Source organism: Schistocerca americana, chromosome 7 (assembly GCF_021461395.2).
Source record: "Schistocerca americana isolate TAMUIC-IGC-003095 chromosome 7, iqSchAmer2.1, whole genome shotgun sequence".
Classification (NCBI taxonomy): domain Eukaryota; kingdom Metazoa; phylum Arthropoda; class Insecta; order Orthoptera; family Acrididae; genus Schistocerca; species Schistocerca americana.
The window spans coordinates 348431658-348447453 of record NC_060125.1 but is presented as its reverse complement, the minus strand read 5'-3'; the positions used below and the strand labels follow the sequence as shown (position 1 = coordinate 348447453).

Below are 15796 nucleotides of genomic sequence, written 5' to 3'. Positions count from 1 at the left end.
GGGTTTATACAGATTCCATTTGCTACTGGAATAGAAAAGGAAGTGAGTAGTAGTGGTATATGGTATCCTCTGCCACACACAGTACTGTGGCTTGCAGAGTATGTATGTAGGTGTAGAGCATGGATGAATACTGTACATGAAAGTTATTCATATACCAGTTGTGGAAGCTAGAATGTGAGAAGGCCTTCAGGAGACCTACACAATTCTGCGAGAGGAATTAGCCTGTCCCTGTTGTATCCACAAATCATAATTGTCAAGACCATAGGGCAGTTATTATTTGATATGAAGGGTATGGCATCCATCAGAGTCAAGGAATTATTGATTGCTCGTTTAATATGGGCAGAGGTTGTGTTGGTGTCATCAAAATACTTTGACATCAAGGAATGTGGTTTACTCTGCAGAATAATGCTGAAATAAATAACTTAGAAAATATTGAGGTTCTGTGTAAATGAAAACAGCACATCATGATGTTCCATGAAAATCATCTCTGATTCAACAGTATGTTGTGTCTTATGTTTTTTTCGGTACACTAGATTAAAATTATCAAGTAGCTAACAATATTGGTATCCATACAGTCGTACATTGTGTAGTAGTTACAAACAGAGAACTGTGATAACACAAGTCTCAGTTTTTGAGATGTCGGAGGACAATTATGGGGTATGGGAGTAAAGCTCATTACGTGTCAGCTCCCAAGAAAATCTGTAAAATGTAGGAAGCTCCATGAGCAGGAATGTCAGTTTGATATCATATGTTTGATACTTCCCCTCTGCAATATTTTATCATGCTTTAATATTAGAATTCAGTTGTGCATGTCCAAGACCAAAGTGAGAGAAATCAATTTTGGTTGCATCATGTTAGCCCTGCAGCAAAGTTGTATTTGGGAAACATAAAGCACAGTATTTCTTTATGGCTGGTCAGTAGAAGTAAGATGGAGGAGGTAACAATGTCTAGTCATCGTTTTAATGTCTATAAGTTGTAAAGAATGTGCTGCAGGCAGTCTAAAATTATTGTGAATAACTGATAATACTATCACTATGGTCTCCCTCCACTCCCTGCAGTTTGCAATATGTCATCGGAATTAGCTTTCTTTTTTTAGGGTGTTATTGTGCTGGTGAGTGTTGCACTAACAGGACCACTGTAGGCAAGAAACTGCAGAGTGCCAGAACTGAAATAGCTAGATTGTGAGGCATGTCCCCACAGTACAACGGTTGAAATTATTTCATGTACCCCTGTCAGTAATGGTAAGTTATCTGCCACATTTAAAAACGATAAAAAAAATCGGCACGTGCAAAATGTTGTATTCTGTTTGAGCAGAATACGTTGTGATGCCTGTACTGTTCACTTGGAGGCGTTGCAGCCGCATCATGAATTTCATTGAACAGTGTACAGAAGTGTACGATCCCTTAAAATGTTCGGACTACTGATGCTTGTGTGATTTAAAAACAAATTTATATTGCATATTATGTATCTTTCAGAAACATGTTAGCGTTCGTCGATTAAGATTTACTAGCGGGCCTTATTTAGTACTGAGTGTATATCGTTACGCTGCCGTCTTGTCAAACGGGAAAAGGAGAGGGGGACGCATCCGATGCGTGACAACAGAAGATCGCGAAGCGTTTGGTGTGTAGTAGTTCAAGATAGCCAACATGGCTGCTGCTCTGACGGCGGAGCAAGAGCAGGTGAGCATTATATGGAAAATTACAACAGTCCTAACTAAAAGAGATCTTTTAGTTTGTGTCAGGACGGTTTTTATGAAATTGTCGTGTGTGCAGTGTTAAATTTATCGAAGAAAATCAATTTTATTTGTGGGTGGTCGTGTAAACATGTGCGAACAGTTCTCGACTTCAGCAAATGACAAGTGTTGTGATTTAATCCAGTTCTTGTTTTATGCTATAATATGTAGTGTTGCATGAAGTAAGTGCTGCAGATGACGGTAAGTACCCATGATACGCTTTCCAAGTATAATTTAAGAAAATAAATCATTTGTTTACAGTCGTAAATTACGGGTGTGCGTCCATACCAAGGACACATGGGAGTGACAGACGCGCGCGTGGTGTTCTGTAGACCCCGGCACCTACGTAGTTCACTATATTGTACTTGAAAATTACTATTACTTGAGCAAGAAAAATATGTCAGGTCTCGAGTATCCGATGCAGTGACCAAAACAAGTGGAATAGTACAGCTGTCAAAAAATGTTTTGTATGTTGCAAGCGTTTTAATCCCCGATCAGTGATCTGATAGCCTACTGTCAAATGATTCACAGTACTAAGATTTCCTCTTTCGACCAGCATTTAGCGTGTGTATTAGCAGGTACCTAAAAATACTTCTTTTCGCATTAACAGCAGTATAAATATCTTGCCACACTCACATCCGGAGTACTTGTGTGTACCGCAATTGTTTATGTAGGTTACAAAATGTGTGGTAGAGACTGTGAAGGGCGTCAGTTATGATACCAACTACATTTTCAATTTTTATTCTTGTTATGGAGCAGTTCTGCTTTCCTCTCTTAGAAAGAAAGAAATTACGGTTCTGTTTACAGTGGCAAGGAAGCGGCATAATTTATATTGATAAATAGTGATACTTAAGTGAAATTAGAAAGAACAGCACATACGAATTACGTATTAATAGACCTACCTGTCACGTTGAAAGCAATTTTATCATTACGAAATGCGTGTACCGAACACTGCATTGCACAGTCCAAAATCAGTCCCACTCGAAAAGATAATACAAAAATAGCGAGAAATGGCGCAAATGTTTACAAAATTCTGCCGCTGTCTGGAATTGTAAGAAACAAATATGTGCCACTGGGTCGTCGATTCGCGGTGACCTTGAGATTTGATATGAATACTATCCCCGCTTGCGTATAGCCTACTGGTGAACTTGGTACAACTGATGTATTAGATTTATTTGTTTTGGATTCCAAGCAGTTGAGAAAAAACAGAAAATCTGAATTCTTGTATGCAGAGGGGTATACTATGGGTGGGGCTACAGCTTGCTTTAAGCAAAATATGAACTGGTAATCAATCCTTTGTATAGACAGATTTAAATTAACCACGGATAGAAACGATTATTGCTGTATATATGAAATGATGCAAATGCTTACTTAGCTGACTTTGTCGTCAGCGTCTCATGGATATGCAGCTTCTCGGCCTGGCAAACTAAGTTTTATTTGCTAAGATAGTTTTTGTAGTTAAGAACTCCAGATCATGACAGAAAAGATGTTCGTCCAATGCTATTTTCGTCCTGAAACGTCCTTTGAAAAGAATGACACATTTGCGATGTTCTGTCTTAATGCCTATGATTTATTTGTTTATTTATCTACAGGGTATTTAGTATGACCTTCCATTACAGCTTCTATTGAATGGGCAATCAAATTAAAATTCTGAACAGCGTTCGTGGTAATACAGCTAATTTGTTGTATTAACCGTCTGTTTGAAATGACACGGTTCAATCCGTAGAGCGCCACGCCCCCTGGTGAACGTGTCACACACAGTTCCATCATTTGGGTTCCGGTACAGGTCGATAAACAACGAACAATATCAAATTAATCTCAAACAATACCGCATTGAATCTGTCTTACGTACATTTCATCCGTCTTGCCTGTCCTCGGAATCTTCAGAACTAAAAACAAAAACGTACATTGCGTCTTTGTGATGCTGTATACTTCCATGCTTGATCGCGTTTTAAACTGAGACAGCACGGGAAAAGTTGATAGTTTATAAGGTATACGGCATGTATTGCATCGTGTAATGTACATACTTGCTCGTCATTTTTGATACCGGTTTCGCTTCGTATTCGACAAGCGTCTTACGGCTAGTAATTGACAGTATGAACGTAAAAATTGAGAAAAGTTTCTCGAAACTTACATTCATAATATTCCGTTGTATTCTAATGATTGCTGGCGACCAATTCAAATGTCACGGAAGCAAAAACTGAACTTGCCTGCACAGTGGAATATTAAAATTTGCCGACGGAGCTTCACTAAGCGTCAACTGCAGATTGCTCCAGCGCTGTGTTTGTGTCAGTAAGCAGTAAGGCGTCTGTGAAATTCATAAAAAGATCTCGTGCGGTAGCCATACCATATTAGTTATGATGGCCGAGTAAAGCACGCACACGTTGAAAAATATACGTTGTATGGTCTGTATCGTACAATTAGAAAGTATAAAAAGCACTGATAACTACAGAATACTCAACAGGTTTCTACACCCAGCGAAGTTAAGTTCAAAATTGTTCAAATGGCTCTGAGCACTATGAGACTTAACATCTCAGGTCTTCAGTCCCCTAGAGCTTAGAACTACTTAAACCTAACTAACCTAGGGACATCACACACATTCATGCCCGAGGCAGAATTCGAACCTGCGACCGTAGCGGAACCGCGCGACTGCTACGGTCGCAGGTTCGAATCCTGCCTCGGGCATGGATGTGTGTGATGTCCTTAGGTTAGTTAGGTTTAAGTAGTTCTAAGTTCTAGGGGACTGATGACCTCAGATGTTAAGTCCCATAGTGCTCAGAGCCATTTGAACCATTTGCGACCGTAGCGGTCGCGCGGTTCCAGACTGAAGCGCCTAGAGCCGCTCGCCCACTAAACTAAAGTCTTTCTGTGGTTTCTATAAATACTTCGTGGTAAAAGTCAGGATGATTTCTTTGGAAAGTACGTGAAAGTTTTCGGTCCCCACCATCCCTATTTCGAACATGTGCCTTTCTCCCATAGTTCGCCCTCAGCGAGAGGTTCTACCGAACTCGTCTTTTCCTCAGCTTGTTGCAAAGAGGAACTTCTTGAAATTTTGCGATAAACTCTGCTGCGAGGCGTAGAAAGTGGGAAGCTTGCCCTACGGATTAACAAGTGAGAAATTGTAGCGCAAAATTGGAGAGAGAAAGACAGGCGTGGTCTAATACTGCGGTAGCCTGACGAGATAAGCAGAATTCGTGCAGAGATAACGAACAGATTGTGTAAAGGACAGGCACAACTGCGCGAGCTTTCAGCTTGTGTGAACCGTACAGTGTGAGTAGCAGACGTTAATGACCGATCACAATAAGGTATCAAAATTGGAGATGGACACTTTTATAAATACAGAATAGTGATTCGTAGAGCTGAAGGGAAGAGGTGCAGATTTGACTAAAACTTCTGCATTCGTTAATAAATGGGATAAGTGGATCAGACAAATTTGCCAGCAATGTAGAGTATTTTGAAGTTGTGTAAAAATATAATTTAATCAACGAAGCTTCCATCTCATATTTCACTGTTCACACGGAATCAAATATGTGCTATATTCAGTACTTACATGTTTTGACCAGTCACTAGAGGTGCCATGCCGACCTGACATCACCGATTTCGTCCAGATTTAATGTACGCGCAGGGCTTGGCCAGAAATGAAAGTGATAGAAGTGGAAACTCCAGATCGCCAAGCGTTTAGGAAACACAGGCATTTTTAGCGCCGGATGTCCCAATGTTAGCATAGTTCGCAGGCAGTGGTTGGCGCAAAAGAAAGAGTACAGGATGGTAATTGGAGGGTGATGGGGTCGAGTCTCCATGCAGAAACTTGTTGTTATTTTAAATTTTTACGCTACTTGACATGAAAATAAACCGAAGTATGCTACGTATATTGTATTTATTTTGTTTAAAGGCTTGAAAAGGCAAAGAAAAATTTGGAATTCAAAATAAATTTCCGTGAAAGGATTGTAAGGCGTACACGAAAATTTTAAATATAAAATTACACACTTTTATTATTTTACAATTGATTTACACGTACTGGGGAAGCAATAATTATCTCGCCATTTTACATACGCCATGAATGCATTTTTACAATTTCATAGTTGTTTTAAAGTTTCCACACAAAAATAAACTTGGGGTACTATTTCTTTTTCCCTCTCGATGAAACGAGAGCGGTTCTTAAACTTTTTTCTCAAATTCTTTACACGAATATAGAAACAGACGTCGCAGGCTGCACTAGTGGAGTGCGTTTGGAGGGGAATCATTTTAACGCTACATGATGGCAATCCTCGATCTTGAAACACGATAAAAGTGTCTTATTTTATACACCCAGTTCTCGTGTGTGCCTTACGATCCCTTCTTCCTAGAGATTTACTTGCAATCCCAAACTTTCCTTTGCCTTTTCTTTTCACGCTTTTTATGATAATAAATAGAATCTTTTGAGCGTTATTTCGGTTCGTTTGCATTGTAAGTAACGTAAAAATTCAAAATAAAGTTTCTTGTTTGGGACTCGACCCCACGACCCTCTGATTACCGTTTTGCAATCCTTCCAACTGCGCCAACCTGTGATTGGAAACCACACTAACATTCATGCTTCGCCCGACCCGCGCCAAAACTATTATTTTCTGATCGCGTCTGGCCATCCGGAGCTACTACCACTTCTGTCACTTTCATTCTTGTCCTAGCCCTGCACATACCCCCTTGTCAGTTTAGAACACTCCAATAAGAATATTTTTCATCATCTTCCTCTTCTTCTTCTTCTATCGTAGCGCTTAAAATTTCATTATTTTATGTTTGCGCTATTTCTTGGTTCAATGAAGATTAGCTGTGATCCTCTCCTCGGATAACGAGAGTAGTGATAAACCGTCAAGAACGGACACTGTTCACTGCGAGATGTTTGACGAAGATGTACTGTGTCAATATTTGAAACCTAATCTCTTCATATGATCAAATACTGAACATTGAAGCTCTTGCTGGACGGGGTCCCGTTATCAACAGACCCGACCAAGCAAACTGACGCGGAAGTTAATGGCACCTCGGATTTGGATGGAGCTGGGCTCAAGTCCTGAAGATAGTTCGGAATTGGGTTTCCCTCTACTTTCCTAAATCATTTCGGGCCAACACGAGGACAATTTCCAGAATGAATTTTCACTCTGGGGCGTAGTGTGCGGTGATTTGAAACTTTCGGGCAGATTAAAACTGTGGGACGGACCGGGACTGGAACGCGGAAACTTTATCTTCCGCAGGAAAATGCTACGCGACTAAAAGACCCACCTTTACATCTTTACTCCGGCCGTACGTCTTACTCCTATCTCACAAACTTCACAGGAATGCATAACGTGCGGGACTAGCACTGCTGGAAGAATGGGGGGTATTGTGGAGAATGGCTTTGTCACGGGTATGGGATTGGATATTTAATTTTTTTTAACGAGGCCAATACCAATTTCCTCTCCCATCCTTGGCCTGCTGAGCTTAATACTCCGTCTCGAATGATCACAATGAGGCAGGACGTCAAACATTATCCCTCCTTCCGTTTTACATCTCAACAGGAGTCTGTTGAATTCCTCTCCGCGAGACGAAACGTACCATGGCGCTCTGGCGAGGCGTGCATGCGTCATCGTGTGCACATTTGTGTAAATAAACATTCACCTCCCGACCTTCACTTGTTATGCTTTGGCGGGACTTTTTGAGGTGGAGTATAAACTTACTAGCGGTCTCGTGAATGCCACCTTCTGTATTGCATCATCTTGACAGAACTCTAAAGAATCTGCACGGTACTTTGTGCTTACCTTTGTCGACTATATCATTACATAGTTTACTGATAATTCTTCCCTTACCTCCCCTGATTTCAATCGAAGTGTACCAAACCCATACAAGTGAATAGAATCGCCCACAATGTGTAGGAAAAATGCCAAAAGAGAGAGCTGTAAATGAAGTAGTCTAATAATTGCTGCATAGGGTCGCTGCTAATACAGGAATAGCTAACGTTTACTGGTTGTGATAATTAAAAATCAGCATACTCGCCATTAGTTGTTAACTTATTTTGGTTCTAAAAGAGAACTGCCCTACAGCGTAGCCTGTAATTGTCATAAAAAAATTTTTGAGAAAAAAATTTGTCGTTATGGCTAATTCCCCATTTCAGTATTTACAGTGCCTGATTAAAAAAAAAAAAAAAAAAAAAAAAAAAAAAAAAAAAAAACTCCAGCATCGAGACGACATGGTCATATGTCCGCGTAACTTCGTACAATTACATACCATCGGCGGGAATGTGAATGGTCGGAATTGAAATTCTCTGTGACAGATAGAACGGAGTGTTAGTGTTGTTTGTGCTTAGTATTGTCACCAGGCCTTGGCGTGAATAGCGTCAGATGTTGAGTGATCGCAGTGAAGGGCATGGGGGTGCGCCATAATCGTGTTGGACAGCGTTATCAGCATTATACCGAGTCTGAAAGGGACCTCATTGTGGGTTTCTGTTTGCCCGTCAGGTCGAATCGAGCAATATCCAGATTTGTGAGGCATTCTCATGTTACAGTGGCCCGATGTTGGACTGCGTGGGAAAGTGAGGGCTGGCATATTCGTCGTTAAAAGTTCTGGCGACCACATCTGACCACCACAAGGAACTGAGGTTGTATTGTGCACCTAGCACATCGTAATCACATCTGCGACTACCGTCCGAGAACAATAATGAACTCCCTGCTATATTCTCTGTCGTCCCACAAATGGTTCAAATGGCTCTGAGCACGATGGGACTTTACATCTGAGGTCATCGGTCCCCTAGAACTTAGAACTATTTAAACCTAACTAAGCTAAGGACAGCACACACATCCATGCCCGAGGCAGGATTCGAACCTGTGACCGTAGCAGTCGCGCGGTTCCAGACTGAAGCGCCTAGAACCGCTCGGCCAAAGCGACCGGTTGTCCTCCCACACCATTGGTTGCAGACTAGCAGTAGCCGGAATAGGGAATTACCTTCTTATGTGAAGGTTACCTTTGACACCACATCACAGATGGCTGCATTTGGGGTAGTGCCGTGACTAGAAGAATGGACTGCTGATGAAAGGCGTCGTATTCTGTTCAGCAATGAGTCATGGTTCTAAAATACATCAGGTAACAATCGTCGACGAGTGTGAAGTCGACGTAGGCAGAGGTATCATTCTTCAAATATTTTGGACGTACACAACACTGTTACTCCTAGCGTTATGGTGTGGGAGCCTACGGGTATGACTTCAGGCTGCGGCTTATTGAAGGAACCCTGATGGCGCATCTGTACCCTACGGCCATCCTGCGTCCTGACGTGTTACTTCTCATGTGACAGCATCGTGGTGACATTTTGCCACAGCACAATGCTCGTCCACGCATGGCCCTTGTTTCTATGAACTGTCTGTGTGATGTCGAGATACTCCCGTGGCCAGGAAGATACACCAGATCTGACCCTCGTAACATGTTTGGGATCAGCTCGGACGTCGACTCCGCCTCAGTGCCATTTTGCAGTATATCAACGACCAGTTAAAATAGTTTTGAGCTTGTCTCAAAAGAAGGTTGGAACACCTGTATGATACCCGTCCCAACCGAATCAGTGCTCGCATACAGGCCAGAAGGGGTGCGACGTCATACTGGTAAATGGATTCATACTGCCATCTTTGTGAATTTGACGACTCGATTTTGTATTCACTGAAATAACATTACATCCCCTCTCAACGCGTGAAGTTTTGTTTCCGTCCCTCTTACCGTGCTGGATGGTTTTCTTTTTCCCTGTCCTGTACGTAGGAATGTTGAAGTACAAAAGTGAAACATATTGTGAGAACGGAGAACTGCAAAGTAGAATAGTGAAAATCACTGAAGGTTGGGGTATGCTGAGATCTTACAAAGATGAGCTGAAGAATAAAGGTACATTAGGCAAAGAAGTGCGGAAGTAATCCTCGAAGTATAAGCATAGGATGGAGATGTTGGAGGAAAATCAGCAAAATGATTTTGAAAATAAGTATTATGGAGAAGGCACTACTCAGAAAATGCAGTTAATAGGAGGAGTTCAGTTGTCTGAGAAATGTTGCAACGTTCGTAAGACTGACATTATACAAGTATCTTTTCAATTCGTGTCATGTATGGATGTTTCTCCTTTGCACTGGATTGTTTACTGCAAGATTCCCTCAGTTTATCCGTAATAATAATAATAATAATCATAGCAGTTATTCCGTCACAACAATGTCCAGCTTTTGTCTGGAAATTCAGTATTTGTAAGTCTGGAATATTAATCAAAGTTTTTAACTTCCTCGGCTTCCTTGAGTGTCATTCCAACACAGGGTATTATCATTATCATCAATTTGAGATCCACTACTGGCTGTAGACCTTTAGCAGATTTATCAAAGTATTAGCGTCTTCAGCTGTACGTGTCCATGTGGTCTTGCATGTTTTTTCTCGTCATGTGTTCACCTTCATTTAGTAGGTTGCTTCGGTCTTCACTTATCACTTGGAACCCAGCCTAAACCTTTCTTGTTCTGCCTACCACTCATTCACTTTGCCATAATTTAGAGTCGTAATTACATCTTCCCCTCCAGAGTTTCTTCAGTTTCCTGCACCACTTGTGTCAGCAGAGTGTGTGCGCCGTCTCTACTGACATCCTTGGCGACGGGAAGTTAAACTTAATCTTCCTTCCACGTGAGTGAGATTCCTGGTACATCTTTTGTCTTCCTGTTCTCTTTTTTTTAATTTCCCTTCCACTCCAATCACTTTCCTGGTACTCCCCCCCCCCCCCCCTCCAAGTAGTTCCCAACATGCATCTGTCCATTGCTCGCTTGACAAATTGTGAGGTACAAAGGTACTTCACTTTTACCCATTTTATGTCAATTTGTTGCACGGTGTAGCTACGCACGGGGTGTCCCAGAAATGTTAGGATAAACATAGAGGGGTTGTAGAGAGTGTCTCGAGGACCAAATCGAGGATCGGAACCCGTGTCCGGAAACGTCATCTAACGACGCTGCGCAGCGTCGAAGCTATAGGCGCCGGCGGTCGTCACGAGGCCACCTCTTCGGAAACAATCGTGACTTTGTGCGCTGACGGGCCGTAGGCAGAACATCTCGCAATGTTGTTTGTTATACAGTGATCGCCACGATCACCAGTAAAGAAGATGGGGCTAACTGCTGCATAGACAGCAGTGTCTCCTACGAATGCGAAGCTCTTTTGCCTAGGTGGACGATGGTTTCGGACACGGGTTTCCATCTGCAGTTTATTTTTGTCATGTATACCCAAAAAAGCTGGAAATTTTAGAGGGTTCCAGAAGAAAAATAAACTTCGGATGGAAATTCGTGTTCGAAACAGTCAACCAGCTTATTAGTGACTATGGTTCTTAGATAAATTAATAACTGACGCGATGGATGTTTTATGGAATTGAGGCGGAACCATTAAAATATGTATAGCCTTTTACGGTAGTTGACGATTTCTTCGAGAATCAGTGAAAGTCGCAAACGTTTCGTGAAGCTGCTAGAACAGGATCCTACCATCAATAAAAGTCTATGAGCTCACTCCCTGCGCGAACGTTAGGAAGAGCATCAGAATATTATCCAACGAGAGGTAAGTTAGAGAGGTGCTTACAACTTCAGTTGATAGGATTGTGTTGTGCCACGTTCAGGAAAGGTCTGTGAAGTTCGCGGGTTTATCAAAGACGACGTCAAATACTTGAAAACGACCACGCTTGCTTTAACGATTCCGTCTCACTGTCGCAAAACATCCGTTGTGACAGTTATTAATTTCTCTCAAGTCCATGTGCCACGAATATACAGACACCCTCAGTTTTGGAATGGTTTTTGCATGAAAGACCGTAAGTCAGAACTGATAATACAGACTGAGTTTACGCTTTCCGTTTCCGAACATCGGAATCATTCTTTTTGGAAGCTATATTTAGTTTATCCAAAGCACTACAGAGATTTATATTTCGGTATCCTTCCAGTCGTTGTCTTCGACCTCGCTAGGCACAAAAACTTGTCAAGTGGTTGTAGTAATACTTTGTCACTGTGTATAATTTTCTTTTCGCTTTACGTTGGTTTGTCTCCGAAGCCGATCGATCTGCGCAATTTCATTGACGACAGTGTGGAAGAAGTAAAGAAAATGATTCTGGAAAATGGCGGAATCACCATCTAAGAGGTTGCTGACGATGTCGTTGTATACTTTCCCTAATGTCAAGCAATTATTTCGGATGTTTTGGAGATGAAATGTGTAATAGCAAAGTTTGTTCCGAAATTATTGAATTTCGACCGAGAACGACGTCGCGTAGAATTTGCTTACGGATTGGTTAATGAAGTCGACAATGATCCAGAACTTGTAAAGAAGGCTATAACATGTGACGAAACTGGGGTATAAGGGTATGACGTCGAAACCAAGGCCCAATCGTCCCAATGGAAACTGTCTGAAGAGTCAAGATCGAAAAAAAAAAAAAAAAAATCGACAGTTTCGTTCACGTGTGAAGGTCCTCTCAAAGTTTTTTTCGATTACAATGGGATAGTGCATAATGAGTTCCTGCCTTATGTTCTTACGGTCAAAAAGAAATACTACTTGGAATTTATTTGTCGTTTGAGTGAAGCAATCCGAAGAAAACGATCAGAAATGTGGCAAAACCACAATTGCCTCACGATAATGCTCCCGCTCACACCTCAATGCGCATTCGTGACTTTCTGGTAAGAAACAAAACCGTTACGTTGTCTCAACCACTGTATGCGCCGACATGGTCCCCAGCGACTTCTTTCTATTCCTGAGGCTGAAGAGAACCATGAAAGGACGTTGTTTTGCCACCATTGATGAGATCAAAACAAAATCGCTGGAGGAGCTGAATACCGAACGAAAAGTGATTTCCAGCATGTTGGTAGAATTCAGTGTGGCACCCTGTTTGTTGTTTGTTCATGAGATGGCGAGGGTTACGAGGTTCACATCTTGGAGTGTGTGTATTTACCACACAACATAAAATGTCGAATTCTTTCGTTATAATGGTTTGTTTGTATATACCTCTGGCACAGATACCCGGTGTAAATGTGTCGAAGTATTTACTGACCTAAAGAAGTCATTTCATATAAGCAGCACACCCAGCTGTTGCAGGGAAAAGAAGGGAACCAGCGGAAAATGCTCCTGTCCATGTTCCTCTTTAAAAGACTATGACAGAAATATGGAGTACCATTTTCCACAGTTCTCAACCCGTATTCTTCACCAAAAACTTTGGCATGCAAATCATTTGCGCATCTTTGTGCTGAAAAAGAGCTGCAGAGAGACAGTGATGGTGAAAGAAGAGAGGTGGTAGTGAAAGTGACTGGGGGAAGGTGGAGAGAAAGAGGGGGGGGGGGGGGGAAGTGTCAGCGAAAGGGAAAGATGGAATACGACAATAGTTCTGGGAGCCAAAGTAAGAGGAGGTACTGATACATAGTGAGAGTCAATGGCAATGAAAGAGAAAGAGAGAAGGATGGCGATACAAGCAGTGGGACGAAAAGGGAGAGAAGACGGCATAAATGAGAATTACAGATGAGTCGGGACCATACACAAGCTTGGGGTTGAAAGGGGGGGGGGGGGCGTTATCCTCCCAGACCAACGAACTTTGACATGTAGTTAGTTATAGGGGAGGGCGCATTTTGGACCGAAATTTTAAAGGCGTGAGTATATGGAATAAGTTGAACCCCCTCCCCCTAAAATTTTTAAGCTGCCAAGGTATGGTGGAGACAGAGACAGAGGCAGAAGGAAAGAGGTTTGTAGAAGTAACATTTTGTTCAAGCTAACATATGAATCGTTCCTTGCAGGATGCGTCGCCCTGTTTTTGAAACTAAGAAGTAGAAGGTCCATACCCAAGGACCATATGTCTATAAGCGGAGAAATGCGCCTATTTACGGTAAAAAAAATTGTGAAGGAAGATCCACATGTGTGGCCCGATGGAACGAAGAGGTTATAGGCTCGCTTTGTTACCTGTCTGTCTCTCAGACTGTTAAGAAACCTTTTTTTCTGAGGAACGAGTAGACGTATGAAGTTGAAATTTATGCCACACACTGAGGTCTACTGTACCTTGGCGGTGTAAAACATTTACGCTTCTAAGTCGATGCAATCAAAAGATAAGGCTATTTGTGACATATTTTGGTACTTGCAAAGTCACTTATCAAATATTTGAGAGTATTTTTGTTCCGTCGTTGCAACTACAAAAATGCATGTTTTTTTTTTTTTAACCAGACGTGTTTCGCTTTATTGAGGTTAAGCATCATCAGTGGTCTGTAATTAAATTATTTGCATTCTGATTTGCTTTTAAATCGAAAAAGCAGCGATGTGCTAGCAGACGGCATTTCCCGATGTAAGCGAGAAATCAACCGAAAATCACCGTAAGTACAAATCAACTTATTCTTAACGAACTGTTTTTCGATCTAAAAGCAAATCAAAATGTAAATAACTTAATTACAGGCTACTGATGGTGCTTTAACTCATTAAAGCGAAACGCGTTTGGTGAAAAAAAACCACGCATTTTTGTAGCTGTAACGACAGAACAAAAATACCCTCAAGAATTATAAAGCAACTACAGACACTATGGCCACACAAACGAAGAATTTAATGTCACTTATCAAAACCTATAAGGTGCGTCCCATTGACATAGCATCATGAAATTTAGCAAGAAGCAAGGTTCCACAGCACAACTACCGGTAGAGGAAAAAAAAAAATCCGAAAGTTTGTAATTATATTACATAAAAATATTTTTTGCCATTAATACCTACACAGCATTCAACATCCGTCAAAAGCACAATAGAAAAAAATATTGCTGCATGCAAATATAAAATTTAAGTTGCAGTCATATTTTAGAAAGTAAATCAAAAATATGTTATTAAATCTTCTCTCTCTACATATATAAGCTGAAGTCCCCTGCTTCGTAAATGTCCGTGTTAGTCTCAGGAGCTTCTGTTGAGATTGTGATACGGCTTTGGAATTCCGGGGCTGATGCTTGCCAGTATCGATATCGATAACAAGGAAAAGTCATAGAGATTCTCGAGCCCCAGGATGGATGAGAACTATCTACACACATGGTTAAGTTTGTACGCAACCCTCAACGCGCGGATCCTACTATCACTTGCGAATTTTTCTGCTGTAGCGACACACACACACACACACACACACACACACACACAAACGCACACACAGTGAGAGTGAATGACTAGGAGCTCTGTACTGGCCTATCAGCGCCTGGCACGCTTCCCGCTTCGACGTGGACGATCTTTTATCAGCGCGACCACTGGCGGTTCTGTGCTGTTCGTTGATAACAGCTGAATGCGCCATTCACTTTCCGCCATCTGATACGAACCTGTTCGATGAATTAGTCAAAGCTCTCATATGCACGAATTATGAGTTTTGTTCCGTCGTCTGTATTCTGCTTTTGGCGAGCGCATTTAGAATGAAACCTGCAATTTTTTATACAGAAGTGTGTGGATTGCTGTGTTAATAAAGTTAAATTACGTGTTTGTATTGGTAGCACTGTCAAAAACAGTATCGTATCGTTTCATAGTAAAAACACGCGTTGTATGTCGAAGTGCTTACGTTTTTCCAAGGAAAAGTGACGAATAGATTGATAAATCTCTCAAAAAGTGAAGTATGACGCCAAAACGAAGTGTTTTTAAGAAACGTGGGTTTCATGGTAATAGATTTTCGAATAAAGGGAAACATTGTGTTCAACATGTGGCGAGTGAAGTTATGGACAATGAAATACAGGCAAAATCGTCATTATCTAGAGAACCACCCATTAGTGCTTGGAAGATCAAAATAAAACGTTGTGATACACAGTTTTCTCAAAACGAAAGTGATGTAAATGGTAGGTTAGGTTATATTCTGATAGATTTACACATCTTAACAAGGGTGTAAGGTGAATGTGTGTGTTGTAAAATATGTGGAGGGCCAGTTAGTTTACTTGAAGACAGTGAGGTATCAAATGGACTGGGCAGGAAACTTATCATTAATTGTGCCAGTTGTAAATATACTGATTCATTTTGGAATTCTGCTAAGTGTAAAGATAATTATTTTGAAGTAAATGTTAGGTGGTTTTATGGATTGAGAGCTATTGGCAAAGGACAGACTGCAACAGAAATA

General features: G+C 41.3%; 1 protein-coding gene across 2 annotated transcripts in view; it reads left to right on the top strand.

The window, feature by feature from the left end:
• The first annotated feature begins 1641 nt into the window (after window positions 1-1641).
• The window catches only part of LOC124622283 (tyrosine-protein phosphatase non-receptor type 9), a 774832-nt gene continuing 760677 nt past the window's right edge, over window positions 1642-15796 (top strand). The window contains exon 1 of one of the 2 annotated variants that reach the window (XM_047147950.1): window positions 1642-1679. In XM_047147950.1, coding sequence (XP_047003906.1) covers window positions 1647-1679 — 33 coding nt within the window. In that variant the 5' untranslated portion in view covers window positions 1642-1646. Of the gene's footprint in view, window positions 1680-1912; window positions 1934-15796 lie in introns of those variants that run through there. The other variant, XM_047147951.1, reaches the window with a different exon arrangement.